Raw genomic sequence first — 27,671 nt, forward strand, 5'->3', positions numbered from 1 at the left:
ATTTTTGAGTAAAAGCGTTGATCCCTACTCTTTTTAGTCGTTTCTGCCATTTGATTTGTCGCCTAAATTCCCGACATTTTTGACACCCGGCTGTCGGGGAATTCCGCCTTTTTCCATGGCATTTGACGGCATGACAAATGCAAAACTATAAAAATTCATTCGCCATTTCGTCCGTGGCAGTTTAAATTAAAAATAGAAACAAGCGAGCAGATTGGTGGGAATTTTAAAGTACATTATGTGCTTGAATGAATGGATGCATAGATGGACGGATGGATGCATGGATGGTTGGCTGGCTTGTAACCTAGACTTGTTAACAAAACTCTCGAGACATTCGAGGGAAGCATCAGCTACAGATGACGACCCGAGGGCCTCACTCTCGCCCTCTTCCGCTGTTTAATATGCACTTGAGAACGTCGAAGTTTCAGTTTCGGTTTCAGCTGCAACTGCACAGGGAAAAAGGGTTCATAAACAATTACTTATACTAATTACAATAAATAAATGTAATATTTATATTACTAGTCCAATTCAGGAGGTCTTTGAAAGCCCTCCCAAGACTTTATTTCAATTCAAAGATCATCCATTTCTTCCAGTGCACGGAGGTATGCCTTTCACTGGCTTATACCTAGACCTCCTTCCTCGGCAAATGCCTGCTAGCCTTTCACTAAAAATAAGTGTTGAGCAAACATTCTGCGGGCATGGAAGTTCGCTGCTGCCACATCAGCACCATTTGCAGCATCTTTGTCCTCTCGGTCTCGAAACAGGGCCATATTTGTAAAGCCATGAGCTGCGACATCCCTCGGCAAACAAAAACGCAGTGCAAGATGTTCAACACTTGGGGCATCAGACCACAAACCGCAGACCCTCGATTAATGGAAGGGCGCAGCAGCCACTCTAGAGTGTGAAATAAATAATAAACTATTTGCTTTGAAAGCCGAGCCTAAAGCTGATGAGTCTTTAAAGGCTTGGGTATAATATTAGTCCTCTGAAAAGATCTACGACAGTATTCCCCAACCATTGTGGGGGTCCCTGATCGCTGAGTATATTAACCGATGGCTGATTAAACTAAATGCAATGTCAACACGAAAATGAAGTCAGTGTGCTTTCGAGCCATGGCCAACGTTGTCAAGCTGTTCCTGCTTATAGCCTACTGGTATGGACGCCTTATTGGAGCCATCAACTATGAGATAGATCTGAAAACTGGCAGAACCAGGACCACCAAAAAGGCAACAATTTACGCGGCCTGCATTCAAGTTTCTTTGCTGGTCCTGACTATCCATTACTGGAGCAACCCGATGCCGCTGTCCTTACTGTGGATTAGACCTAATTCGTTAGGCGAAGTAGTTTTGAAGATCCTGATTTTATTGCGGACTTTATGTGTGATCTTTTCGTTACTCAGCCGTTGGTCGAAACGTCGGCTATTTATGCGACTTTTTCGATCCACGCATCGGCTGTTGAGGCAACACCCGGAGACTATTCAGTTCATCCGGTTTGGTATCATTGGAAAAGGCCTCAGTATTATAGCAGTTGAGTTTTTCAATTTGACCTTCGGCCTGTTAGTGGGTTGGAGAGTACTATCCATTTCGCAGGCCTTGAACTTCTGTGCTATGTCGGCCTTCTTTTCCGTCAGTAATGTGGTTATCCACCAGCACTATCTAGCCATGGCCAAGATAAGGGGTATATCAGCTGCTGAACGAGGAGCTGAAGGCTGTGATAGCCGAAGTTCAGTCTCTGATTCCGAGGCGGCGTGGAGTGTTTGTGACCAAGTGCTGCTATTTGGCTGACCAGCTCGACGAGATCGCCCGCACCCAGTCGTACATCCAGGAGCTCACGAGGCACATCTCCAAGGTCTACGACGTACAGACCTTTTGCGTGGCGATCACCACCTATTTGAACATCATCGGAGGGCTGTACACGATGTTCTGCATGGGAAAAGCCAATAACTTCACCAATAACGTGCCGCCGATCATCCTGGCTTTGGCAGCTCCTTGTATTATTCTGTTCTACGTGGATATAGTGCTGAACAACTGGAGAGTTTTTCGTCTTTTGGATGCCCACAAGGAAATGGTAGGGTTGCTGCAGCAAAGAACACTTTTTCAACATGGCCTGGACCCGAGACTGGAGTTGACTGTAAGTTCCAACTTAGACATTTTCTGACATAAGACTCTATTTTATTCTTTTCAGTTTGAGAGCTTTCAGCTCAACTTGGCCCGCAATCCCTTTAAGATTATGTACTGCAGTGTCCTTGAATGTAATCGCTTTGCCTCATTCTCCATCTACAACTCTCTGATGACCAATGCAATACTCCTAATTCAGTATGATATGCAAAACTATTAACGAATTGTAATCTAAAAACTATAACCCACATAAAATCCTACCTACTCCCACAAATAGCTTCTGAAACTCAGTTCCCACTGAGGATAATTAGAGCCAAGAGCTAAAACAAACACCACAGTCTGCTAATATACAATCAGCAAATAGCCCTTTGCATAATTAATCCTTATCCATCGGGCATCGGAGGGACTCTTTCAACCCCTTCGGCTAGCCATTCGATTCAGTTCTTCACCATGCCTGACCCGGTCAAATGGTGCATATGTATCGGCTACTTTTACGGTCGGCTCACCGGAGTCTTGAACTTCGAGATCGACCTAAAAACGGGTCGCACCCGGGTCACCAATCGGGCCAACCTGTACGCAGCTCTCGCCCAAATAGTACTGACATACTTTCTGGTCCATCAGGCGATGGAAGTGAAGTTCTTTCGACTTTTTTGGTGGCAAGCCAATATTCTCCACGAGGTCGTGTATTTGGCGATGGCAGGATTCAGGCTGGGCTGCATCCTGATATCCCTAGTGAGTCGCTGGCTATACCGCCGTCACTTCATCCGGCTGTTCCACTCTTTCCGCTGCCTGGTCCACGAGCACCCAGAGATCACACAGTGCTGCCGCGTCGGGATCGTCAGCAAGTGCTTTTTCTCCACCGCCCTGGACGCTCTGATGCTTCTGATGGGCCTGGTCATGATGTGGCAGCACCTAACCGTATTTATGGTTCTGCAGATATGTTCAGTTTCGATCCTTACGGCCGTCATAAATGTGATCATAACCCAGTACCACGTAGCCATTGCCATTATAAGAGGGCGCTACACCCTCCTGATTAGGGAACTTGGGAGTATCATGGCCGAAGCTCAGACGTTGGTGCCAAGCGGAGTCGGAGTCTTTGTGACAAGGTGCTGCGCCCTGGCCGACAGCTTGGATGAACTGGCCGCAGCACAATCCAACCTGCAAGCTCTTACGGAATGTTTGTCGAAGACCTACGGTCTGCAGATTCTAAGCATGTTCATGGCGTATTATCTGAACTTTGTGGGAACTGCCTACTTGATCTTCAGTGTCGGGAAGTACACAAACATCACGGAAAACTGGCCACCTCTCTTCAAGGCTCTGGCAGCGGCCTACATGGTGATCTTCATTAGCGACTGTTATCTATGTACGTACAACCCCTTTCGGCTCCTCAACTCCCACTCTGAGTTGTCTGCACTTCTGAAGCAAAGATCTACCCTGCCGCCTGGATTGGACCCACGTTTGGAAATAGCCGTAAGTAGTCTATCCCAAAAAGGAGAACCTAACCCAAGCCGTTGTATTTTTCAGTTTGAAAACTTTGAACTGAACCTGGCGCGGAATCCCCTGACTCTGTCCTTCTTCGGGGCCTACACCATTGACCCTGCCTCTCTATTTGCCGTGATGAACTCCCTTATAACAAACGCAATACTCCTAATACAATACGATGTAGAGAACTACTAACCCCAACCAATAAATCACTTTAATATTTGATCGAAGGTTAAAGTACTAGCCCTAATTACCTGATTGTCGATTGCATCTTATCGACGCTACGAGGGTGGACGAGGAACAATGAGAAACACAGGTCCGGAAGACCCTTGTTTAGTTTTCCGCCATGGCTAGCCTGGTCGAATGGTGCCTCTACATCTGCTACAAGTACGGACGCTTCACCGGCGTCATCAACTTTGAGTACGACATGAAGGCGCGAAGGGCTCGGGCCACCAAGCGAACCACAGTGTGGGCTGCCGTTTCGCACTCCACCATGTTCCTGATGCTGCTGCTGCAAATACTTAAGCGGCAAACCATCGGTAGCATGTGGGCAGGTGCCAACACCATGACCGCCTACGTGTTCATGGCGATCGCCCTCGTCAGGATGTGCTGCGTTTTCCTGGCCCTGGTCAGTCGCTGGTGTAATCGCCAACGGTTCATGGAGCTGTTCAACGCGTACATGAATCTGAGCCTGGTGCACCCGGAGATAATTCAGTACTGCCGACGGTCCATCGTCAGCAAGTTCTTTACGGCCCTAATGGCCGAAACCCTGCAGATGGTGGTTGTCCTCTTGGTCCTGCGACGGAGGCTAACACTCACCATGGCCGTGGGAATCTGGTCCATCATGAGCTTAATGGCCATAATCAATGTGATCGTCACTCAGTTTTTCATCGCGTTGGCCCACATCCGAGGTCGCTACTGCCTCCTAAACAAGGAGCTCCGGGCCGTGGTCAGCGAAGTGCAGTCTCTCGTTCCCAACCGAAAGGGAGTCTACATGATCAAGTGCTGCTACCTTGCTGATCGGCTGGAGGAAATAGCCCAAACCCATTCCGAACTGCACGCCCTGGCGGAGGAGCTGTCCAAGACCTACCAAGTGCAAATCCTCTGCATGATCGTTACCTACTACATGACCATGGTGGGAAACGTCTATCTGCTCTTTAGCCTCAACAAGTATGGGGCCCTGACGAAGCTCCTAAACATCTACATTGGAGGCTTGGGAGTAATGTATCTGGTCTTTTACTATCTGGATTGTTGGCTCAACGGCCTCAACGTGATGTACTTGCTGGACGCCCATGCGGAAATGGTTCGGCTCCTCCAGCAGAGAACAAACTTCCAGCCTGGCCTGGATCAGCGACTAGAAACTGTGGTGAGTAGATTCCTCCGACATAAGCCCTATAATACTCCTCATATGTCCTCATTCCAGTTTGAAAGCTTTACCCTAAACCTGGCCAGAAATCCGTTCAAGCTGCGGGTTTTTGGAATGTTTGAAATGGACTACGCCTCTTCGTTTGCCCTGGGAGGCTCCATGCTAACGCATTCCATACTCTTAATTCAATATGATATAGAGAATTCCTAACCGCTATAACCCAATAACACGCTACACTCGTATTATAAATTGTTTTCGCTTAATAGTCCCAGCCTAGCCCCGGTCATTTATCATGAGGCTCATTAGCTTGTTCCAGTGGCGGATCTAGAATTGCTGGCGCCCGGGGCAAAACGAAAAATTTGCGCCCCCCCCCCCCCCTCCCTCTCTGCTATATGAACGCGTTAATTTTTTTTTATATGAATAAAATTCAAAGTATTTTGGGTGTGTAAAAGGTTATATCATCTAAAGCTTATAGGTATGAAGAATTATATTTCATTTTTATTCTTTCGTTAGATGCATCATAAAAATACATTAAATGTTGTGTTTTTGTATGAAAACAAAATATTACTTCTGTAATATAACTTTCCTGGCCTTGGTTGCCGCAAATTCAGCAATAATATCATTGTAATCGAGTGATGCTGCTACATCATTTTCGATGGAAAGTATTGCCAAGTTTGATAGCCTGTCTTGGTTCATGGTTGTGCGGAGATAAGATTTTATTAGTTTCAGTTTACTGAACGATCGCTCACACGAAGCCACGGACAATGGTAGAGTCAGCAACATTTTCAAAGCCGTCACAAGTGTTTTGTACGCCTCTAACCCCAACGATGAAATGTATAATAATATTCCTTTTGGAGTGAGGTCGAGAGTTTCTCCATTTTTATTGGCTCTTTTCAGGAGAAAAATGACATCTTTAATATCTTCAAACAATTCCCTCCCGTTTAAATCGTTGGAATAGATTTCGGCTAATGATTTGCACTTATCGTTAACTTCCAACAGTTTTCTATCTAAAATTTCTTTATCGTCACCGAGAAAATGTAAGCAAACGCGCTCATAACCTAGCAACTCACAATTTCTCCAAGAAAGAAATTCCTGGAAATTACTGTTATGACGTTTGCTGTTATGACGTACGTTTCGAGCGCCTCGTTTCCTTGTGATCACATGTCTCGAAACACTCAGCACTTGTGTTAGTGCGTGCCCACGTGCGTAGCGCCGCGGGAAAATATGAATTCTCGAAACATACAGTGTTAGCCGAGCTCGATTTAGCGCCCCTTCGGGACTTGGCGCCCGGGGCGCTTGCCCCTTTCGCCCCCCCCTAGATCCGCCACTGGCTTGTTCCCATAGGCCTAAGTCGAGGGGCCAGTGAAGAGCGGCCAGTGGCGGTTATCATTTAGTGGTGAAGTATGCCTGACCCGTTCGTGTCCATCCTGCGCTTCTTCTACCTCTACGGCCGAGCTGTGGGAGTGATGAACTTCGAGGTGGACTGGCGGACAGGAGAGGCGAAGGCCACCCGGCGGGCCACGATCCTGGCAGCCGTCCACAACGTTGGAGTGACGCTTCTCCTATTTTACCTTAACATCCGCAGCGGGTCTGTGCGATCGTCCTGGATCGAAGCCCGGCTCATGCACGAGTACTTCTTCCTGCTGATGACCGTAGTCCGAACCCTGGCCGTTCTCCTGGCTCTTGCCAGCAGGTGGCGGCAGCGCCCCAGGATTCTTAGGCTCTGGAAAAGGGTTATTCAAATGATCCGCGCCAGGCCTGAGGTCGTGCGACTGAATCGAAGGAGCATCATGATCAAGTTTGTTTTGGGCGTCATGGCCGACTCGCTGCACTCCATTCTGGACCACAGTGCCCAGCGTAAAAAGATCGCCTCCGACATGTTACTGAATCTCCTCGTCTTGTACGCCTACACCACAATGTTCAACGTCATCGTGGGGCAGTATTACCTGGCAATTCTCCAGATCCACGCCCACTACCTTGTTCTACAAAAGGACCTGAAGATCCTGATGCAGGAAGCCGAATCGGTTTGCCAGATTCGCAACCGTCGAGGCGGTGTGTTCGCCACAAAGTGTTGCTTCCTCGCCGACCAAGTGGATGAGTTGGCCGAAAGACACTCGAAACTAGACGCTACCCGCCAGGATATGTCGGAGATTTTGCAGATCCAGAGCTTCAGCATGACCCTGGTCTACTATCTCTCCACGATGGCCACCATATACTACTCTTTCTGTTCTATTTATTACAAGAACACTGACTTGAGTTCATCGTACTGGGGCCTGCTTTTGCTGCTTGCCTTCTCAGTCTTTTATTATTTGGATTGTTTCATCACCATTAACGTTTCCTTTGTGATCGACGATCAGTGCCAGGAAATGATCACAATGCTGGCAGGTCGTGCAGTGTTCAGTAAGCCGTTGGATCAACGCCTGGAGACAGCAGTAAGTTGCTTTGAAGCTTCTAATGGCGTTTATTTTACAAAAATATATGCACTTTCTAGTTTGAGAGCTTGCAGCTGCAGTTGGCGCAGAAAATCCCGGAGTTCTACGTTCTGGGACTCTTCAAAATGGAGCGTTCTCGACTAATGGCGATGGGAAACTCAGTCATCACATACTCCATACTTCTAATACAGTGGGAACTGCAGAATAAATAAAAATGGCTGGCATTGTATAAACTTTCTAATGCTAAAATAGTTATTTGCGAGGGAGGGAGACCCTAAACTGCCAGAGTGCCAAAGGCCTTTCTAATTGGGCTTCAGAAAAACCGATAATGGCCGTTTCATGCACTGCCAGAGGAATGTGGCAGTAGTGGAAATTGCCTGGGCCAGGATTCTTTTGTACTGCCAATTGCCAGGCATTTATTAGCTTGGTCTTGGTCCGGGTCTGGGCCGGAAACTTTCCTGCAACGACTGCAGACTGCAGAGTGCAGAACGAGACAGTGACAAATCCAGCGACAGCATCAATACTTTGCCGCAAGTCGAGCAATATAAACGAGCTTCCATTCAATTTGCCCCTCCAGCTTGCCTCCAGTTCGCTTAGCATAAGTCGCAATTTAATCCCGAGCCCGACAGCCCAACAACAGGCCACGACATGGCACAGCCTTCTATCCGGAGTATCCGGGGGATTCAGGCAAATTCCAGACAAGACAGTGGGACAGACGAGCTCGTGGAGGGCTGAAACCAGAGACGTTTTAGCATAATGCATTGCCACTGAGCCAGTGAGCCACTGAGGAGCCTAGGTCCTGCATATCCTGCGCCACAATGCTGCATGCGGCACTTCAACTGGGAAGCTGGGAGTTAACAATGCAACAAATTTTAACATCAACAGGGTCTATTGATGGTGAAAGAATCAAATTGTCATATTGGATGAACAGCCAGATCATGAGCCAAGAGTTGTGTGCAAAAAGACCAGACAAAACGGAAGAAATATGATTATTGTAATCGCGAAAGCATCATCCCGAGATGCCTTTTAAGAAAAGCCTCCTTGGCTTGCATTAAAAATACATTGTCCTGAAAATCTCCAAAAGTTAAAGGCAACCAACTGCCACCTGAAAACTCCTCTTCTCCGGAATAAAATCAGTTACTCGCCACAGCTAACACGATTCCCGCTAAACCATAACTTAAGGGATATGCAAAAAAGCCAAAAGCGCTCCAAGACTTCTGCGAAGGTCTTCAAAAATTCATAGGATATCCCACAGAAGCAGCAGCCACAGCAGCATCGGTTATGGCGGGAAAAAAAAATGAAAATTAAATTGAATTTTCAAACGCCATCCACATAAATCCAAATGCCAAGGCAAACAAAAATGCAGCCGAAAATTTGTAGTTTACTTTTGCCGCAGGCTGCAAGAATAAGCAAAAGCTGAAGCAGCGAACCAAAATTTTGCTCAAACATATCATAAATATTTGATTTTCCTTACGTTTTACAAGGTCTCGTCGTCCCAGCGGATGTGCGGGCTTTTACGTCTGTAGTGGGAAAGGAAAATTGATAAGTTTTCAATGATTACGCCGTGAGATTGATATAATTTGAGCGCAATTTCGCGGCAAATGGCAAATGCGCACACGTGATGGTGACATTTTCGATTGCCAAAAGAATTAAGTTAAATAAAGGTATAGTCAATCTCAAAATCCATTCAAAAGCTGAAAATACTGAAATTAAATAAAACTCCAGTGTTGGTCAAGGAACAATCATTCAAGCTTTGAATATATCGATGCCAATATCGATATACAGCACTGGTAAATCGAGAACTCGTTGGTAACTTCCATCTCGAAAATCTTTCTTTTTTCTTGTCATCCTCTCGTAAGAAGCACGTTTCTGGCTTGTAAGACTTAAACTAACTTTCTGAAAGAATCCAAGTAAAACTAACCAAAGAAGGATGACCAAGGGAACTACCAGCTTTGGCAAACGCCACGTCAAGACGCACACGATCTGCCGACGCTGCGGATCCTCGTCGTACCACATCCAGAAGTCGAAGTGCGCCGCCTGCGGTTATCCCTCAGCTAAGATCAGGTCCTTCAACTGGTCCCGCAAGGCCAAGTCCCGTAAGGCCCAGGGCAACGGAAGGATGCGTTATCTGAAGATTGTGCGACGTAGTTTCCGGAATGGATTTCGCGAAGGCGGTAACACTCCCAAGAAGTCCGAATAGGAAAGGGCTGCAAACTAATGGCCAATAAAAGCTAAAATAATGTGCCGGATCTGAAGTTTTTGATAGTGTTTTCATTAAACCTCGAAGGTTAGCTCATAATCTATTGGAGCGGGAGACTTGGGGGTCTGCACAGCCTTAAAGCATTCCAGAATTTATGTTCCGTGTGTACTTTGCATGTCGACGGCTGCTTTAGTGAGTATTTTGTGTGCTTTTTGGGTTTTTGGCCTGCCAGAGGAATGCATTTTATGAATTTTTTATGGCTTTTAATGTACACACACCTGGCGTCGGGGTGGGCATGTGTGCTGCGTGTTTAGAGAGGGACATAAAAGCAAAAAACAAAAAGGAGACACTGGCGAAACACAACACCTTTTTATGCCCTCTCGCACATAAAGCTCGTGTGGCGGAAATCTGCTCACGCCTCAGGACCGTATTTCATCCCGACCTGGCCTAATCCGTCGCTGTGTGGATTTTGGCCAGGATTCTTTGGCATGAAATATTCCCCGGATTGCCACTGAAAAAGTTTCAGCTTGATTTATCACTCCGACGCAGCCACGCAGCCACAGGACTTGAAGAATTCCGGACTCTGAAGCTCTGGTGCAACAATTGCTCCACGCCCACTCATTAATTCTTGTCCTGGCCTGGCCTGGTCTGGCCGCCCAGCCTGGATATGAATTCATTCTTATGCATCGACGGAATTTTTAAAATAATGATGCCTGCCAAGGCGGAGATGGCGTTTTAATAATGCCGCACCAGTGTAATGCGGATCTCAAGTGCAGTTCGAGGGGACAGGACCGACAGGCCGAGGCAGAAAAACAAGGATGAGTGGAGTGATGTATTTATTAATGCTTGAATTTTAACCTGGGAAATTGTTTTCTTAACATTTTCAGTCCCATGGAGAAGGACAGATCTTTCAGCTAACGAGTTTGCCTTTGGCCGGGACCACGACAAGAAAACAAGGAAGAGATCCGCCGTTGAGATGAACAGTGGCCCAATCACTTTCACTCTTCATTCCATTTCCATTCCATTTCGCCGACTGAAGACTCCTTGGCCGGCTTTTTCCTCCATTTGGGTGATAAGGCACTGGATGCTCTAATTGCATCTGATTGCAGTGACAGTTTTTCCTACCAACTGACAGCTGCAGAGGCAGCACACAAAGGGCCACCCCCGACAGGCGGCGAAGGAGTTATGGCCTAGAATCATCCGGATACGAGTACGGGTCTGAGTACCCGTACATCCGTTCCGTATCCGTTGATTTTCAATTCGCGTTATTTCTTTCCCGCCTGCCTGCCTTGCTGTCTGGCTACCAGCTTGCTTCGCTGCACTTCCACTGCTCATCCGGAGACAATCGTGAGCGAAATTTAAATGCTGCTGACTTTGCAGCTCACTGAATGACAACTATACAGCAACAAATTGCAAAAAATGGAGAAAAAACTGGGAAAAACAACAATCGCAGCAGCAGAATTCGATTGAAAATGTTCAATCAACAAAATGGCATTTTTGCCAAGAATAAGTGAAAGGCGAAAGTGATTCCGGCGGAGCCCAGTGCCGGGGGAGAGTTTTTAATTTTGGAAATAGCCGCATAATGAAGTGAATTCTCGCCCGTAATTACCAGAAATAGGAAGCCCCGTAGCCCGGGCAGGTCTTTCAGGCCATAGCGCCCACGACCAGGTTTTGGTAAAACCACAATTTTGTGGTATTTTTCGTGTTCTGCGGTTGAATTTTGCTGATGCTGTTGCTGCTGCATTCCCCACAATGTTGCCATCATAAATACCCGATCCCGGTGCCACACACACGCCAATGATACAAGTCTGTATCGATTGGAGGCCCATTGGAAGGCGCAACTCTAATTAACGCGTCCGAATTTGAGGCCAGGATTGGCCGGAACCTCCTCAGATCCGTAATCCGTTTCAATCTCAGCTCCGTTCTGGATAAATATTCAATGTATAGAGAGCAGAGAGCAGCAAAATTCAAATGTTTTCGGCATAAAAAATGCATAAATTATGCAAACCATTTAAGAGGCAAACAAGAAGGAAAAATCGAAAATGCCTCAGCATTTCTGGCTCGGTAAGGGCTTTGAAAAATTGATGCTGACCAGCAGCCAAAAAGTCCAGCCACCGACCCAACTTTCTCCGAGGGCGAGGGTGTGTGTGGACGTCCAAATGGACATCTGCCCGGCCGGAGAGGAGCTCCGAAAGAAAGTCTCGTAACATGGCTTTTAAAACTGCTTGGTTCTGGTTACTGGAGACTATGAAATATTCATGCCTTTTATATGCAAAGGGGGCTGGGTCGGAGGCTGGGCAAGTTATTAGGCCTATGTCACAATAAAAGTCAAGAAGCTTTTGCGTGCCGTAATTAATGTAAATCCCCCTTTTACTTTCCTATACCGTACTGCCCCAATAACTGAACACTCAGCTCCGAGGTCTGACATTTTTCTCAATGGGTTTGTAACATTCTTTAATTAGCATATTAATTATGTTGCATGTTGCACGTTGAGTTTCGAATTAATTGATTGATGAGTTTTAGAACTCAAAGCTTTTAGTCTTTTTTTTCTGAGGTATTCAAGTGATCTCTACATCCTGACAGCCAGCCCTTCATGCGATATGTGCAGCTTGTAATTGATTTTTTGTTTACGCACCAACTTGCCGCCCAAAATCAGGGACCTGGGGGCGTGGCTGAGCCGCAAAGTTGCCGAGCCTGACGCTTCCGGTTACTTCTTGTTATTATATTTCATTTGCCGTCAACTTTGTTGTGCCTGATGCCCAAAGTTCGTGAATAACCCAGCCAGTCGGCAGGAAGGATTTAAGTCAGGGTTAGAATATTTAATATCCATTAGTTGGGGGGGCTTAGAACTTGGGTTCTCCAGAATATATGCAGTATATAGAATACATCCAAGCCAAACAAACGACTTACCCTCTTCAAAGAATCAGATAAATGCTCCCAAGTAGCCGACTCTTCAAAGGGTATTCTCAAAGTTTGCATTGCAACTTTTGCGATATTTTTGCTGGGTGTTGGTTGTGAGAGGAAGGAGCAGGAGGAGGACTAAGGAAGTCCGCCGGGACGCGGGGCACATGCCAACACTTGTTTTCTGTTAAGTGATTTAGGCGAAACTTTTGCACCCCTCGCAGCGTTTTGGCCGCTGTCAGAGCGAGCGTGTGCCATTCGTGTTTGGCATTTCGGGCTTAGACACAGACGAGGGACGCATGATGGGTTCCTGTTCCTCGTCCTTGCAGCAGGTCGGTCGTCCTGCCGCTCTGTTGCGGTTCCGTTACGGTTCGGTAATATTCTGAAACAACGGAAATGTTTTACAAAAGTTTCGCGAAAACGGCAACATCAGTAGCAGCAGTAGCAACAAATTGAACGAAAAGCGTTTAAATGCTTGCCACATAATCGCCGTCAAGTGAAATTCATTTTCTTGACAAACAACATGGACTTCAAAGGAACTTTGAGGCCAAATCCCCGCCTTTCACTCGGCTCAGAGGAAATTGAAATTGGTAAGTGTGTGCGGGAAACTAGAAAAAAAAACGCTGTCAAAATCGTTTAGAAGGGCGCCCGGCAGGATCTGGCGTTGTTCCGGTTCCGGGATTGATGATTTCCGCCCCCAGACTATGCAGTTTTGGGAGGTAAGTCTAATTATTTTGTATATAGAATCAAAAGGATTACAATGCCCCACTTGCAGACGTTACTTATCTCGTTAGATTGCCACACAATATTCTATATTTCGCAGCTCCGACAAGTTTACTTACTTTGCCGCTATCTGACAGCATTAAAACTGTCTCCTCGCATTCTGACTTTCCTGGCAGAAGAATTTCCCGTCCCGGCCAAAGTTTGCCTTGGTGAGGGTCTGAGTCTGGGTAACCATATTACAAGGATAACACCCACAAAACAGCAGCCACACCACTGCCAGCAGCACGCGAGAAATGTTTCGTGACAAAGAATTCCGAAAGCTGAAGGGAAATACAAGGAAATAAAACTAAAAAACAGGATAAACCTCGAAAAACCAAAAACGGAGGCAAAATTGAGCTTGAGAAGAAAAACGGCTCGCAAGACACGATAGTGGAGCGTGGCAAGTAGGAGAAACTTTGAAGTTTTATTAAAAATACACACCGCAACATTCCTCAAGAACTTTTCGCACACGAAAACGTGAGATAATTTACTAGAAAGAAGCTAACCGGACGGGCTCCGGACTCAGGACTCTGCATTGCGAGGAGGAACTCCTGGAATGGCCAAAAAGCGGCAGCGAAGTGTCAAGTAGTTTGGATAAACTTTTGTGACAGCTCTATTTGGAAGGGAAAATGTGTGTAAGGCACAGCCAGGAAGGAGACGGAGGAGCAGCTTCCAGAGGAGAATATTAGAATAATAATAGCCGGCTTTGCGGGGGACATCTAATGAGCGGAAGCCAAGGATAGTTTAGTGCCAAAGGAGGCCTTGATGTGGGTGCCCATAAATGCATGAGCCATGAATGTGTCACGAAAGTTTGGCCAAACAAATCCGAAAGCGAAAGGAGGTCACTGGACCTGCCTTAATTAAGAGAGAGGTTTTGGTTTGTGTTTAAAGTTACACAGAGGTCGGTTTATAATCAGGCTTTAAATGAGAATAAAAATGTGTAGGATGGAGGATGCATCATCTCCCAAAGGTAAGGGAAGAAAAACATCTGCCCCAGGACAAGCATTCACTTCAATACCAGTTCCGCCTTCCGATCTCCACTTGGCTGGGAAAACCAACATGCTGTGGTTATGGAAATTATTTCAGGAGCTCTGGAGGACAACAAACACTGGGTGTGCATCCTGCGAGGAACCAGAGCACATGTCCTGTGGTGACAGGCAGGACAACCCGCCCGGCTAATTGGTATTTATTGCTACTTAAATGCCCAGAACTTGTCGCTACTTTTCACCTCGTATTTCAGACAAACAGTTTTCCAGGCAACGCCCCCAAGATGTCGGGAGGCTACTTGAGGCTTGAGCATCGGCCAATGAACGATCGGTTCTTATAATAGCATCGGACAACTATATGGCATCGGAAAGAGACGGAGCGCCGGATCGAGACAACATATGTTTCCCGACTCTCGAGGCAGGGCAGACCAGCGTGCGGAGCACTCTTTCGGGGCTAATTTTGAGGCTAATTTCAGTGGGCACACGACTTTGGCACGGTTTAGTATCGTCGCGACAATTATCGTAATTAACTCGTTTATGTGTTGTGTGCTAATCCAATTACCAGGTTCGCGAAGGATGCCCCGCGGGCGAAATTAATTCAATCACCATCCCGCAATTGGCGTCGACAAATGAAGAATTGAATTCCGATTCTCAGGTCGGTGCCCGTCGCGATCCCCCCAAATTAGTAGAAAGTGTTGCACCAAGTTGATTGAAAGGCCAAACCCAGCCACATAGTATACAGGTTCTCGGCCATGTTGAACTACCAGCACTCGCTGCCCGTCGGCAATCCCGGGAGCTACTACTACGGCCCGACGGGATCGCACTCCCTGGCGGTCTCCGGAGAGGGTTATCCGTCGCAAAATATCGACTCGGAGGACAAACTAATCGACCCGGAGGGCAATGTCCGGGACCTGGAGAAGATGCACAGGTTCTCGGTGGACAATCTGATCGAGCTGAAGCACGATGGCTACGGCAAGAGTAAGCTGTCCATGGAGCTCAACAACAACTACGGTGAGTGTGTCTCTTTGTCCGAAAAAGCAAATTAATTGGAAATAATATTTAATTTGGAATGGATTTGTTGAAATTGAAAGCAAAGTGCAGGATAAAACCTCAAGTCAATTAAAGTTTCAAGAGAATACAAAAGCGTTTTAATTTCGAAGCATCCTGGTGATAAATTTTAAATCCTGACAAAAATCTCTAAATGTTCTTCGCCCGAAAACAAGAGTCGTAGTTGACTTTGCCGGCAAACCACAATCGGCAGCTCGTTAAACTTTAAAAGCCTTTCGATTGCCACAATCCCCAGGTGTGTGGCCGGGTGGGCCGTGTGTCTGTGCAACAGAATGCCTAATGCCGACGCAGTCAGAGTAGGAGTCCTGAGATATGCACTTGTGTATGCCGGAGACTTTGTGAGGTTAAGCGTGAGCTGGTGGCCTAATTCATGAATGATAAATTCATCCTAGCTCGCAGGCCGACAGAATTTATGATATTATCCGCCCAACTGCATAATCATGGCGGCTATATCTTTACACATGCATAAATCGGTGGTTTACATATGCGTGTATACATATATGGCTAGGTATATGCGGATTATAAATAAATATATACGCCCGATGGATGACAATTAGGTGGCAGATGTGGGCGACAGTCGCTCATTGGATGCCGTTGCCGTTGCAATGTCATCTGCGTGCATTTTTCCTGTTGCGGTTGCGGCTTAACCCCTCCTCCTGCCTGTCAACATATTGCCACTGGGCCGTCAGCCTCGGCATAATTTCCAGCAGAGTCCTGGCCGAAAACGAGCAACTCCCGGCATCCGTAGATGAGCAGGGAAACTCTTCCAATTTGTAACCAGTTCGCGTAAACTTTTTCATTTCTTCCAGGTTCTTTTTTGTTCACTCTCGTGTAGCAACACCCGCCCTGGCCCTGGCCCCAGCTTTTCATTCATTCCGTGGCAGAGGAAACATTTCCGAGCCGACAACACTTCAACATTGTCAACATGACAAAACGTAATCAAAGCTGACATGATATTCCCTCAGTGGCCGCATGCCTTTGAAGCATCCGAGGTAGTGCGAGCGACCACGACTATAATTTCCAAGTGGAGCATATAAACCGTCCGTGCCCCTGTAACCAGTACCAGGCCCAGACACGGGCACTGCCTCCGCCTTTCCTCCTTCCCTTGGTTATTTTCGTCGCTCCATTGGATTGTAACATGTGCCACTCGGATCAGCAGCACTGAGCGAAAAACTTTTCAGTTCTAAAGAGCTTGAATAGCATCCATTTGAGATATGTACATTCTGGGAGATACAACACTTTTCCACTGTGTATCCCCCCTAACAACTGTCCCTTTCTGCGGCTGCCGCTGCACAAATCTGATTGAGGTTTCCCTTTCGATTTGTTGGTTTTTTATTAAGCTGCAACTGTTTTTTATCGCTCGTTGGCAATTCAAATTAAAGATCTTCCCTTCACTCACTCACTAAACCCAGTCCTTTGCCTTCCCCTGCCATTAGCCCATCCCCAGGGACATTGGTTGGCGGTGCAGTTGCTCTTGTTTCAATTTTTTCCCCACTGCGGAGTACTCCGATGTGATCTACGATGCAGTTCCCAACTTCGTGGACAGCCCGGCTGACAAATTGAGACAAATGGCGTGGGTAGGAGGATATCTGCTGTGATAGGGAATCCAGCCACTGGCCACCCTGAAGCTGAACTGGGGAACTGTGGAAGGAATTCCAGCGAGAGGTCTGAATTTCATTTCTAACATATTGAAAAGATATGCCTCTTGAGCCTTTGAATCAAGCTTTACCTTTTCCCATACAATCCGTTCAACAATTATCTCCGGGGAATATATTTTTAATCATTCCTCAAACGATTTCCAACGGCCAGTTCTATAGAAAAGCCATTAATGGCCGCCTAATGTCACAATTTCACTTTAATTAATAGATCGTAAATGTTGTTCGGCGACGAAATTAGTAGACAGCTGTCTGCCCGTGTCGTCAAAAGATATTTTATGGTCCATGCCATTTGTTTATGACCCTCTGAAGGCGCTCCCCCTCCGCCAAAGGATCAAACGGAATGCAAAATTTTATGGTTTCACGACAACCCATAAAAGTAACGAAAAGTTCTGAATTAATTGATATCCGTTGGCACTTATCGATTATTTACGAGCCAAACGCAGTCTTGGCTCTCCCTATTAGCCAAAGTGTTTTTGCATTCGACCCCTTGAGCTGAAAACAGAAAACTAAAGACTGAAAACAGAAAACCCGAAACTAAAGTGAAAATTCCTCATTTAATGGCTCTCTGATTGCAGGCGGCGGCAGTGTCGGCGGTGGAAGTGGTCTACCAGGCTGCCCAGGAAATATTTCAGCGGGTCACTCGAGGAAGCCGCGACGCAACCGCACCACCTTCAGTTCCGCCCAACTGACGGCCTTGGAGAAGGTCTTCGAGAGGACTCACTATCCGGACGCCTTTGTGCGCGAGGAGCTGGCCACCAAGGTGCACTTGAGCGAGGCACGGGTCCAGGTGAGTTCATAATTAAGGTTTCTCTTAAATTGAATTTGTTTTTTAATAAATAAGCAAGAAGAATTTCCAAGAGGTTGGATGCTTTTAAAGAATAATTTAAAAATTTAAGGAGGGACTAAAGTAGGGACAAATAAACATAAGCCCTATGACTTATAGTACGGAGCTTATAAGTGTATATCCATTTGGCGAATAAATTATCTATATATCTACCTATACCCAAAGTCCTTTCAGTTATCCTGCCATTTTAAAACATCCCACTCCCAATCGATAATAAATAACTCCTACGCATATTTCAGGTCTGGTTCCAGAATCGCCGTGCCAAATTCCGCCGGAACGAGCGCAGCGTGGGCTCCAGGCCTCTGCTGGACCCTGCCCCCCAGCTGGTGCCGGCGCCCCTCGGGAATAATATGCACAAATATGTGAATCTGCCACACCCCCCGCCACCGCCACCGCCCGGAGCTTATGCCCTAAACTTTGGGCCCCTGGAGCTGAGGTCGTGCCAGAACTACGGCAACTGCTACGGCGGATTTGGTACTAGTCCGTCCACGGGCAACGGCGTATGCTCGTTCTTCGGGGCTGCCACAAACTACTGTGTGGCAGCCAACTATGCCAAGAACGCCGCCTATCCGCCGCTCTGACGGCCACGGGCCACCGACGGTATCTCTTTTAATGGGCCCCAAGAGGTTACTTCATGCATATGTATTTCAATTAGCCAATTCTATTAATGCTTAAAAGTGTATTAAATATATACTTAATACTATTAAGACTAACATAAATTCGCCTACCTGACTAATATTTAAATTAATGACGCCACCAAGCGAGGTGTGACAGGACTTTGGAAATAAACTAAAGGTTATAGACAATGTGACATTTTAATTATTTAATCTTTTTAAATTAAAAAAAAAAAATACTCGTAAAAGTTTACGAAAAATATGTAGTTAGCTTAAAAGAATTCTGGAACCATTTTCCATCAATATGCATCCATTGTGGGACCCTGGGATGTTCATATCATGGCCAATTTTCATCCGATCCTTGAGCGGATTACCTTCAAAGATTTCTGGATCGATTTTCCATCAATCTGCATCAAAACCCAGAAACAAATTTTTGGATCGATATTTTTCCAAATTTTGTGGGGGGACCCCTTCGAGGATCCCTGAAATCGAGGATTCTCATTATGGGACCTTGGGATGTCCATATCTTGGCCAATTTTCATCCGATCCTTGAGCGGATAACCTTAAAAGATTTCTGGATCGATTTTCCATGAATTTGCATCAAAACCCAAAAACAAATTTTTGGATCGATATTTTTCCAAATTTTGTGGGGGGACCCCTTCGAGGATCCCTGAAATCGAGGATTCTCATTATGGGACCTTGGGATGTCCATATCTTGGCCAATTTTCATCCGATCCTTGAGCGGATAACCTTAAAAGATTTCTGGATCGATTTTCCATGAATTTGCATCAAAACCCAAAAACAAATTTTTGGATCGATATTTTTCCAAATTTTGTGGGGGACTCCTTGCAAAATCGAAGATTCTCATTATGGGACCGTGGGATGTCCATATCTTGGCCAATTTTCATCCGATCCTTGAGCGGATAACCTTAAAAGATTTCTGGATCGATTTTCCATCAATTTGCATCAAAACCCAGAAACAAATTTTTGGATCGATATTTTTCCAAATTTTGTGGGGGGACTTCTTCGAGGATCCCCGAAATCGAGGATTCTCATTATGGGACCTTGGGATGTCCATATCTTGGCCAATTTTCATCCGATCCTTGAGCGGATAACCTTAAAAGATTTCTGGATCGATTTTCCATGAATTTGCATCAAAACCCAAAAACAAATTTTTGGATCGATATTTTTCCAAATTTTGTGGGGGACTCCTTGCAAAATCGAAGATTCTCATTATGGGACCGTGGGATGTCCATATCTTGGCCAATTTTCATCCGATCCTTGAGCGGATAACCTTAAAAGATTTCTGGATCGATTTTCCATCAATTTGCATCAAAACCCAGAAACAAATTTTTGGATCGATATTTTTCCAAATTTTGTGGGGGGACCCCTTCGAGGATCCCTGAAATCGAGGATTCTCATTATGGGACCTTGGGATGTCCATATCTTGGCCAATTTTCATCCGATCCTTGAGCGGATAACCTTAAAAGATTTCTGGATCGATTTTACATCAATTTGCATCAAAACCCAGAAACAAATTTTTGGATCGATATTTTTCCAAATTTTGTGGGGGGACCCCTTCGAGGATCCCTGAAATCGAGGATTCTCATTATGGGACCTTGGGATGTCTATATCTTGGCCAATTTTCATCCGATCCTTGAGCGGGTAACCTTAAAAGATTTCTGGATCGATTTTCCATCAATGTGCATCAAAACCCAGAAACAAATTTTTGGATCGATATTTTTCCAAATTTTGTAGGGGACCCCTTGCTAAATCGAGGATTCTCATTGTGAGTCCTTGGGATGTCCATATCTTGGCCAATTTTCATCCGATCCTTGAGCGGATTACCTTAAAAGATTTCTGGATCGATTTTCCATCAATGTGCATCAAAACCCAGAAACAAATTTTTGGATCGATATTTTTCCAAATTTTGTGGGGGGACCCCTTCGAGGATCCCCGAAATCGAGGATTCTCATTATGGGACCTTGGGATGTCCATATCTTTGACAATTTTTATCCGAGCCTTGAGCAGATTACCTTAAAAGATTTCTGGATTGATTTTTTATCAATATGCATTTAAGCCCAGACACAAATTTTCGAGGCTGAACCACAATAACACGCTGTCCTCGTCAGAGCTCTTGACTGAAGCATCGTCCTGTGAGCTACAAGCAATTAGTTGCCCTTAATATGCGAAAGTTTTCCATTTATCAAGCTGTCAGTGGCGTACGGAATTGACATGGCTGATTTAATTATTTACTTAGTAATATGATTTAATTAAAAATTCATATTGCCGTCGCAAGCGAACCAGCTCAAGGGATGCGAAGTCTGCTGCTAAGAAAGTGGGCTGCTGGCAGGGTGGGGTGTTTTTTCACCCGCATGTGTTAATTTGTATAATAAAACTTAATTAAAGTCAAAACAAATAAACAAACGAGCCGGGGAGACCCAGACAAACGCTGGCAAACAAACATAGAGGGAAAACTTTCGCCTAGCCGCAAAACGTTGGCAAAGTAAAGCCGCAATCAAAGTAGATTAAGATTGTGGGGATCTCGGTTTTCCCTGGCAATTAAAAATAAGGATTGCCATTGGAAATAACACACAGAGCACACAGGACGCAGTCCTCACAATACACAGGATGGTGTGGATTTTTCAGTGCACTTTGTGTGCAAAACTTAGCTCGACAAAACTCAAACGCATTCCCAAAAGTCAGGGGAGAGGTCCTGGGGAGCCGGGTGGGCTGGGAAAAGAACATTCCCGCAGATACGAATACGCATCCGGATCCGGACACTCTCCGCTCTAGACGAAAAAGGTTAACAAGTATGTAATATATTTAAATGCAAATAAAAATTCCCTTTTATCCGCAGGCCAAACATGACAGAGAGCCAACCAGCAGGGCGAAATGCAAATTAACATTCGGAATGTGGAACGGTTCTTGCAGCTAATTTGCATAAAGCGTTGGCGTTCACGTCCTGGCAGAACCCCACTGCCCCTCCACTTCCACACTGCTCCACTTGGGGCGTAAAACATTTTTACAATATTTACGAAATTGCAATAATGTTTGAAAAGCAGAACAGCAGCAGTTGAAGAGGCGATGGAAAAATGCGTTTTGTTCCCTTTGCGATGCGGCAAATTGTTGCCGGGAAGGACGACATTTTGCTGACAGGCGAACATGCTGCAGGAGTCGTCCTCGAAAGGGGAAATACGAATTTATGGGCCAAACAACAGAAGGCTCGCCATCACACTTTCCAGCCAGGGAGTGTACAAACGAGCAGTCCTGTATGTGTCCTGTCAAATCAAATGGCAAACGGAAATGCCAGAGCAAACGAGGTCCTTTATGTGTTGGTCGCGCCACTCCCCAGCAGCCTGCCACACTCACCTGGTCGGCATCTAGTCCTGGGACTGGGACTTGTATTAATCAAAGGATATGTTAAAGAGGTAGGGTTGCCTTTTACTTTCTCGGAATCAGTATCTCGAAAATAAAAAACTGCCATCAAGGCCCATATAATCCCCAGTGTCAGGCTCTATAATTAGGTGATAATTTCTGCCTCTGTTAAAAAGCAATTATTTATAAGAGACCTAGAGCCTCCGAACACATGTGGACTCCCCCTCGTGCTATACAAGCGTTTATGTGGCACAAAGTAGATGACAAGGGCCAACATTGTCAGATGAAAGGGAAGAGCGGTGCCCGATCTTGAAGATCCCGGCGACAGCTCCTTGAGTTCCATGCCGCCGCGGGCCAATGATTTGTGTACTCTGGAGCACTGTCAAAATATGTCACATCTTGATGGATACATCACATGGAGCATTAAAAGGGGCGCTGATGAAATCGAGACCATGCTGGAAATCGCCACTAAATGTGTTTTAAATATCAAATAAAAAAGTAAAGAGAATGACATTTATTTCTTGGTTACCACAGATGACTTGATATTTAAAAACAAAAGCTATAGGTGTCCCAAGAAAGTTCCAATAAAAGCCGAAAGACTGGAGATCTCTTCAGTCACCTTAACTGTTGTTTTTAAATGTCTCAATCTTTGTAGTGGTGGTAGAATCTTCCAGGAGGCTTCAGAGATTCAACTTCGAAGGTCGCTCCATCGCAGAATGAGAACCATCAGAAGAGACCACACCAGATAGAAAAACAATGCCGCAGAGCCCACAAAGACGCCACTATTCGAAATTAAATGAATATCCAGGCTGTTGTCCTCGTTGGCAAAGTAGTATCCCGACTGCCGGTTGTAGGCGTAGTTCCGGGCCCCACAGTTCTGGCTCAGTTCGTCGGTGAGGTTCATGGAGTGATTGAAGCACATGCGGTAGCTGTAGCCAAAGTGCAGCTCCTTCTGTTCGTTGTGATGGTTCAGGCATTTGAAGTTATATAGGTCCAGGAGGGTGATGTTCAGGCAGTCTGGCATCTCGAGGCTCTGAAAGGTCACCAAGTAGGTTTCCGGGCTTCTGTTCAACTGAAAGATAGTGTACGGATCGTTGGGTCGCAATAGCTTGTTGTGGTACTTCTTGCTCAGGTGCTCCGGAACCATTCCCGAGCAGAGCAGTGACATGGAATTGTCGATCAGAGGCTTGCACAGCGATAAGAAGTCGGTATTGTTCATCATAGCGGACTTAAATTTTGAATAATACTGGCCGTGTTGCTTGATTTACGTATTTTATGGAAATTTAACACCCCGAAGACTAGTCTCTAGAACCGGATGGGGGATTAGATGGAAAATTTATTGAGGAAACCATTTTTGGTTTACAAACCCTCATCCAAGGTCGGGGTATTGACTTAAAGCTCAAATCATCTTTGGAATATCAAGTGCATAATTGCTTTTTGGTGATGGACAGCTTAGGCTTATGAGTGGAATGATACCCAGTAAACAATTTCCAATACGCAATTGATTTAAATATAATCATAATACCCCCCGGCATGTTCACACCACCAATTAAAAATAATAATAGAGACAAAGTGAAAACATTCTGCGAGGTTTCCAGACTAGACAATCTATTTTCGGGTGATATTGCTGTGGATGGTGCTGTTTGGCGAATCGAATAGAAAACTCATTAATGACGGGCTTTATTAGCATAATGTATAATAAACGACACACAAAGTGTGACTGTGATGCCCGAAAAACAAGAGCCAGGCCGGTCAATACCTACATATAATTAAACACGACCCGATACCTGATATCTGTTTGCATTTAATTTTATGCTAATATGCGAACGCAGAACAGAAAGCCACTCGAGACCCACTTGTACCGCCGAGTGATTCCCAAAATCCCACAATCCCCACAGAAAAGGTTAACCCCAAACGCCAAACTCCAAAACTGGTCGCCAGGGGGGATGGTCATCACAATATTATTGTTTTTTCGCATCGAATTGTGTCATTTTCGAATGTCGTCGAGATTAATCGGAGCGCTGGCACCTGACATCCAACGCCTCCAGAAAACCAGAACCCGACGAGCAGGTTGTTGAACCACGCCAGTCTCTTTATATAATAGGCGTCTTGGCTGGAGAGCAGCCACAGTTTGATTCGGAAAGGTCTAGGCCAAGCAAGCGGAATATTCAAGCCAAGATGCGTGCTGCCGTCGTGTTTGTTGTTGTGATTTTCGCCCTCCTCAGCGTCCTGGAGGCTGTGCCCGCTCCTCAGTTCGGATTCGGCTTCCCCGGTGGCTATGGGGGATACCCCGGCGGCTATGGTGGATACGGTGGCTATCCCGGCTTCGGTGGCGGATATAACCGCGGCTTTGGCGGCGCCAGTGCCAGTGCATCCTCCTCTGCCTCGGCATCGTCCGGTGGCTTCGGCGGCTTCCCTGGTGGATTCTATGGCTAAGCTCTGTGAAAACCTCATCCTAATTTATGTTAATTAAAAAAAAAAAAGGTTATTTTAATAGTATTGTGAGTCAAAAGTTGATTTCGTAACTCATTAACATGTTGGACAAATATTCCGAACAACTTAGAGCTCGAAAACAAACAATATTTGCATACCACTTTAGAGATAAAAAAGTTTATAAATAAAAATCAATATCATTAAAATTAATTAAGTTTTTTTTATATTTAAATTATACTCATTTTTTATATATTTGCTTAAAGAAATTATACATAATGGCCGTTAAAGGAAAGGTCACAACTTTGGGGCCAAAAATGAGTGCGGTTGTGTCACAGCTGTGGCTTACATTTGGCCGAGATAGAAGCACAAGTAAATCAATGCAGCAGCTCCTTATGTCCGTCCTTATGCCCTTTAAGGATGCCAAAGTCAGGTCAAATCCTCTGGCTGTGCATCGAACTTGGTTCAACGACTTTGCGGCATCATTAAAAACTTTTGGTCGGGCATCTCTTGAGCCGGGCTGCTCCTGCCACTGCCTTTCCACTTCTGGTCTGGCTTTTGGTCGCACACATCTGGAGGACATCTTCTCATATTGTTATTTTTTCAAATTTTTATCCCCTGGCAAAAGGCAAAAGGAAAACGCCGGGCCAAGAATGCAAGTTAAGCTGAATAGCTTCTCTGCCTGTTGACGTTGACTCAAAGTTGCATTGATGGTCGCGAGTCCTGCTCCTGCTCGAGATCCTGCCTCCTGGCTCGGGCCATTCAGTGACGCGGCTCTGCCATTGATGTTCGTCCATTGTGTCCCCGGGTGTGTCCTGGTGTGTGTGTCGTCGTGTGGCAACTGCACAATGCATCCTCCATTCTCCATTCAGCGGCCCTGCAAGTCATGGGCATTCAAAGGCATAATATAATAACGCGTTTATGTCCTTTCAGCAATTTCATGTCGGGGGAAAACTATCCACTGCCCAAGCCCAAGTAATGATGGCCAGGATCTGTGACCAGGACATGTGTATAATGTGGAAAATGACACAGCTAGGTCAGTTCGTATAAATACGATTTTTATTGCCTGGACTCGATGTTGCGAACTGTCATGAAAGTTTTTTATTTTTCCGTCAAATATCCTTTCTCAGGGAAAGTAAATAAAGGATTGTAACTCATGAGCGATTGAAATGATTTCTGTCGCCCCGAAATCAAACAATTGTCTAATGCTGGGCAATTTTGCATCCTGCCTGGCTGCCAGCCTGCCTGCAAATCAAGGATTCTTTTCAGCAACACGTAAAGGGCGTAACATGCCGCGTTTGCGGAGGAAGGGGAATGAAGTGCAAACTGCTCGCCTAAAATATGTCAATCGGAATGTAAATCATTGCGTAATTTGCATTTTAAGCAAATCTGCTTCAATTGAAATCGTCGATGGCCGCCCCACGCCCGACCACCTCTCCCGGCCGGCCCCCTTCCGATTGTCTCTGCTGCTGGCAACACGTGAGTTATGGCAACGGATTTGACAATTGTCGGGCGGCAGGACACACCCACCTACCCACGGCCGGGGCAGGGACCGGGGCCGGGGCCGGGGCCAGGGCGGCTATATACGCACGCCCGACCCGATGCCGACTATAATAAATCTTGACTCTGTTATCCAACATAATTGTGTTGACGTGTCTCGGTGCGAATTCAAATCATGTCGCCGTGTATATGTTTACCAACCCGATTGCCGTCTATATAGTTTTGGGCTCAAACTATCCATATAATGGCAGTAATTGTGAGGCATTCGCCTTTTTACCCAATTAGGAGAACACTGCTAAGCTAGACCACAAAACCATCCATGTCCTGGAGCCTTGATCCGGGATATTCTGAAAATAGGATTTGCCTTTAAGCCGATTGCAAAGGAAATTGCATAACTCGCATAACTCGCCGATAAATGACAGAAACCACAAACAGAATAGTGCGAAACTTCGATACACACGTTTTTGGCCAACAAAAAGCGAAAAAAAAGGAATTAGATTTGCATTCAGCGTTCTGTAAAAACGAATTTATTGCGAAAATTATGTTTTGATTTATTTTATTTCATTTTATTTATGCCCTTCCTGCACTCTGAACCCTGACCCTCTAGCCTTAAACCTCTACACTCCAAACTCTACCCATTCACCTGCTCCGGCCCAGTCCAGTCTCCATTCTCCAGTCTCTGGCTCCCCGTGACTTAGTGTTTGTGTGTTTATGACACAACTTTCATCACGTACAACATAGAGCAGATGTGCATTCGCCAAAAAGTATGCAACAGCAAAACGTGATTTCGTTTTAAATTTCAACTGCGAGTGCTGTCAAAGCAGAATTTATTTGCCGAACGCATTCATTTGGAAATTATCGAGCAGGAAATTATTGGCTCCCGAAGAAGGAGGTGAACATTTTTTTGTTGTACTGCTCATTCTCCACTGCCCACACTGTCGCCCCAGGGGTCGCTCCAGAAAGTTATGGGGGATGCTACAATAGCTTCGGGGCCTAGTGATTTATGGGGAAACTAAAGACTCGATTTCCCCAGCACCAAGTGGAACTGAAGAAGCACCAGAAAATAGTTAAAGACGCTGAAAGTCATCTGGAGCCACAGGCTTCGGTTATTCTTGTAGAGTCCGCAGGTCCAGAGCTCCAGCTTAGAGCTATTGGAGTAGATCACAAAGTCGCTAGTCTATTGAAAAAAAAAAAAAGATATTAAAACTTATATGTGAAGGTGTCAAGTGATGTACATTTACCTCCCTCCTCCAATTAGTTTCGCTCCAGGAGTTCTTGGTCGATTTTTGGTACTTCACCAGTAACTCACTCATGTAGTCGACGAGAAAACCATCCACGAGGCGGAAAATGTAGGAGAAGGATCCGTAGACCAGCCATGCTTTAGGTACTTTGGCGCCAAATGAGAAGAATATGCCCCAATAGGCTTGGATTACGCCGAAAATGAAGGTGTCGAACCTGATAGCCAGCATCTGCGGGCCGTATATCCTATTAACTCTCAGAACCGCTTTAGAAAGAACCGAGTGGAACGACCATAAGCGCTGCAGTTCTTCCAGATCTACCACTGGTGCTCTGATATGTTGGTCAACAAGGTGATTCACGTAATCGTAGCCTCGAGAGATGAACCACAACACCAGGAAATAGCCCATTGGCAGGATGTATAAAATATTGTTGGCATTCCAGAGAAAAACAAACAGGAACACATCCTTCCAATCCATTGGTCCGCGTGCGAGGAAAACGAACGCAGAGTCCACAATGCAAAGCCAAGAGAGAGTAAGACATTTGGCGTAAAACACAGTCGTCAAGGCTTTATTTATTTGAGTCCTTTTGCGAGCCTTCTTGCCAATCAATCTTCGGAGCACTGGGTGCACTTCCTTTAGAGCAATATCTCGGAAGAGCCGCGATAATGCCGTGTAGAAGACAATAAACAAGGAAAGAA

The 27,671-nt window shown here is 45.7% G+C and overlaps 9 protein-coding genes and 1 long non-coding RNA gene across 10 annotated transcripts; 7 read left to right on the forward strand and 3 right to left on the reverse strand.

Moving 5' to 3' along the window:
• The first annotated feature begins 1,109 nt into the window (after nt 1–1,109).
• On the forward strand, nt 1,110–2,334 carry LOC108124966 (putative gustatory receptor 59d). The gene is made up of 3 exons (XM_043210249.1): nt 1,110–1,250; nt 1,684–2,127; nt 2,182–2,334. The coding sequence occupies exons 1-3, from the start codon at nt 1,110–1,112 to the stop codon at nt 2,332–2,334; spliced, it is 738 nt and encodes a 245-aa protein (XP_043066184.1).
• Nucleotides 2,335–2,564: 230 nt separating this feature from the next.
• On the forward strand, nt 2,565–3,791 carry LOC108124965 (putative gustatory receptor 59d). The gene is made up of 2 exons (XM_017240930.2): nt 2,565–3,584; nt 3,639–3,791. Exons 1-2 carry the CDS (start codon nt 2,565–2,567, stop codon nt 3,789–3,791), a joined length of 1,173 nt encoding a protein of 390 aa, XP_017096419.2.
• Nucleotides 3,792–3,942: 151 nt separating this feature from the next.
• LOC108124964 (Gustatory receptor 59d) lies at nt 3,943–5,172 on the forward strand. The gene is made up of 2 exons (XM_017240928.2): nt 3,943–4,962; nt 5,020–5,172. Exons 1-2 carry the CDS (start codon nt 3,943–3,945, stop codon nt 5,170–5,172), a joined length of 1,173 nt encoding a protein of 390 aa, XP_017096417.2.
• Nucleotides 5,173–6,365: 1,193 nt separating this feature from the next.
• Gr59c (Gustatory receptor 59c) lies at nt 6,366–7,606 on the forward strand. The gene is made up of 2 exons (XM_017240927.2): nt 6,366–7,394; nt 7,454–7,606. Exons 1-2 carry the CDS (start codon nt 6,366–6,368, stop codon nt 7,604–7,606), a joined length of 1,182 nt encoding a protein of 393 aa, XP_017096416.2.
• A 1,618-nt stretch (nt 7,607–9,224) lies between these two features.
• On the forward strand, nt 9,225–9,649 carry RpL37-2 (Ribosomal protein L37-2). Its single transcript, XM_017241049.3, has one exon. The coding sequence runs from the start codon at nt 9,325–9,327 to the stop codon at nt 9,592–9,594; it is 270 nt and encodes an 89-aa protein (XP_017096538.2). The 5' UTR covers nt 9,225–9,324; the 3' UTR covers nt 9,595–9,649.
• Nucleotides 9,650–12,016: 2,367 nt separating this feature from the next.
• Nucleotides 12,017–13,320, reverse strand: LOC138926153 (uncharacterized). The gene is made up of 2 exons (XR_011442519.1): nt 12,505–13,320; nt 12,017–12,451 (listed from the first exon to the last, which is right to left on the reverse strand). It is a non-coding gene; the product is annotated as an uncharacterized lncRNA (long non-coding RNA).
• Nucleotides 13,074–18,632, forward strand: LOC108125039 (retina and anterior neural fold homeobox protein 2). The gene is made up of 7 exons (XM_017241048.3): nt 13,074–13,085; nt 13,136–13,214; nt 13,271–14,439; nt 14,498–14,740; nt 14,809–15,254; nt 17,545–17,756; nt 18,053–18,632. The coding sequence occupies exons 5-7, from the start codon at nt 14,996–14,998 to the stop codon at nt 18,392–18,394; spliced, it is 813 nt and encodes a 270-aa protein (XP_017096537.2). The 5' UTR covers nt 13,074–13,085; nt 13,136–13,214; nt 13,271–14,439; nt 14,498–14,740; nt 14,809–14,995; the 3' UTR covers nt 18,395–18,632.
• A 3,672-nt stretch (nt 18,633–22,304) lies between these two features.
• On the reverse strand, nt 22,305–23,087 carry LOC108125055 (uncharacterized). Its single transcript, XM_017241064.3, has one exon. The coding sequence runs from the start codon at nt 23,025–23,027 to the stop codon at nt 22,494–22,496; it is 534 nt and encodes a 177-aa protein (XP_017096553.2). The 5' UTR covers nt 23,028–23,087; the 3' UTR covers nt 22,305–22,493.
• An 896-nt stretch (nt 23,088–23,983) lies between these two features.
• Nucleotides 23,984–24,241, forward strand: LOC108125059 (neuropeptide-like protein 33). The gene has a single exon (XM_017241069.3). It carries the CDS (start codon nt 23,984–23,986, stop codon nt 24,239–24,241), a length of 258 nt encoding a protein of 85 aa, XP_017096558.2.
• Nucleotides 24,242–26,747: 2,506 nt separating this feature from the next.
• On the reverse strand, nt 26,748–27,450 carry LOC108124962 (putative gustatory receptor 59b). The gene is made up of 2 exons (XM_017240926.2): nt 26,977–27,450; nt 26,748–26,912 (listed from the first exon to the last, which is right to left on the reverse strand). Exons 1-2 carry the CDS (start codon nt 27,448–27,450, stop codon nt 26,748–26,750), a joined length of 639 nt encoding a protein of 212 aa, XP_017096415.2.
• Between the last annotated feature and the right edge of the window lie 221 nt (nt 27,451–27,671).

Source organism: Drosophila bipectinata, chromosome 2R, assembly GCF_030179905.1.
Source record: "Drosophila bipectinata strain 14024-0381.07 chromosome 2R, DbipHiC1v2, whole genome shotgun sequence".
Taxonomy (NCBI): domain Eukaryota; kingdom Metazoa; phylum Arthropoda; class Insecta; order Diptera; family Drosophilidae; genus Drosophila; species Drosophila bipectinata.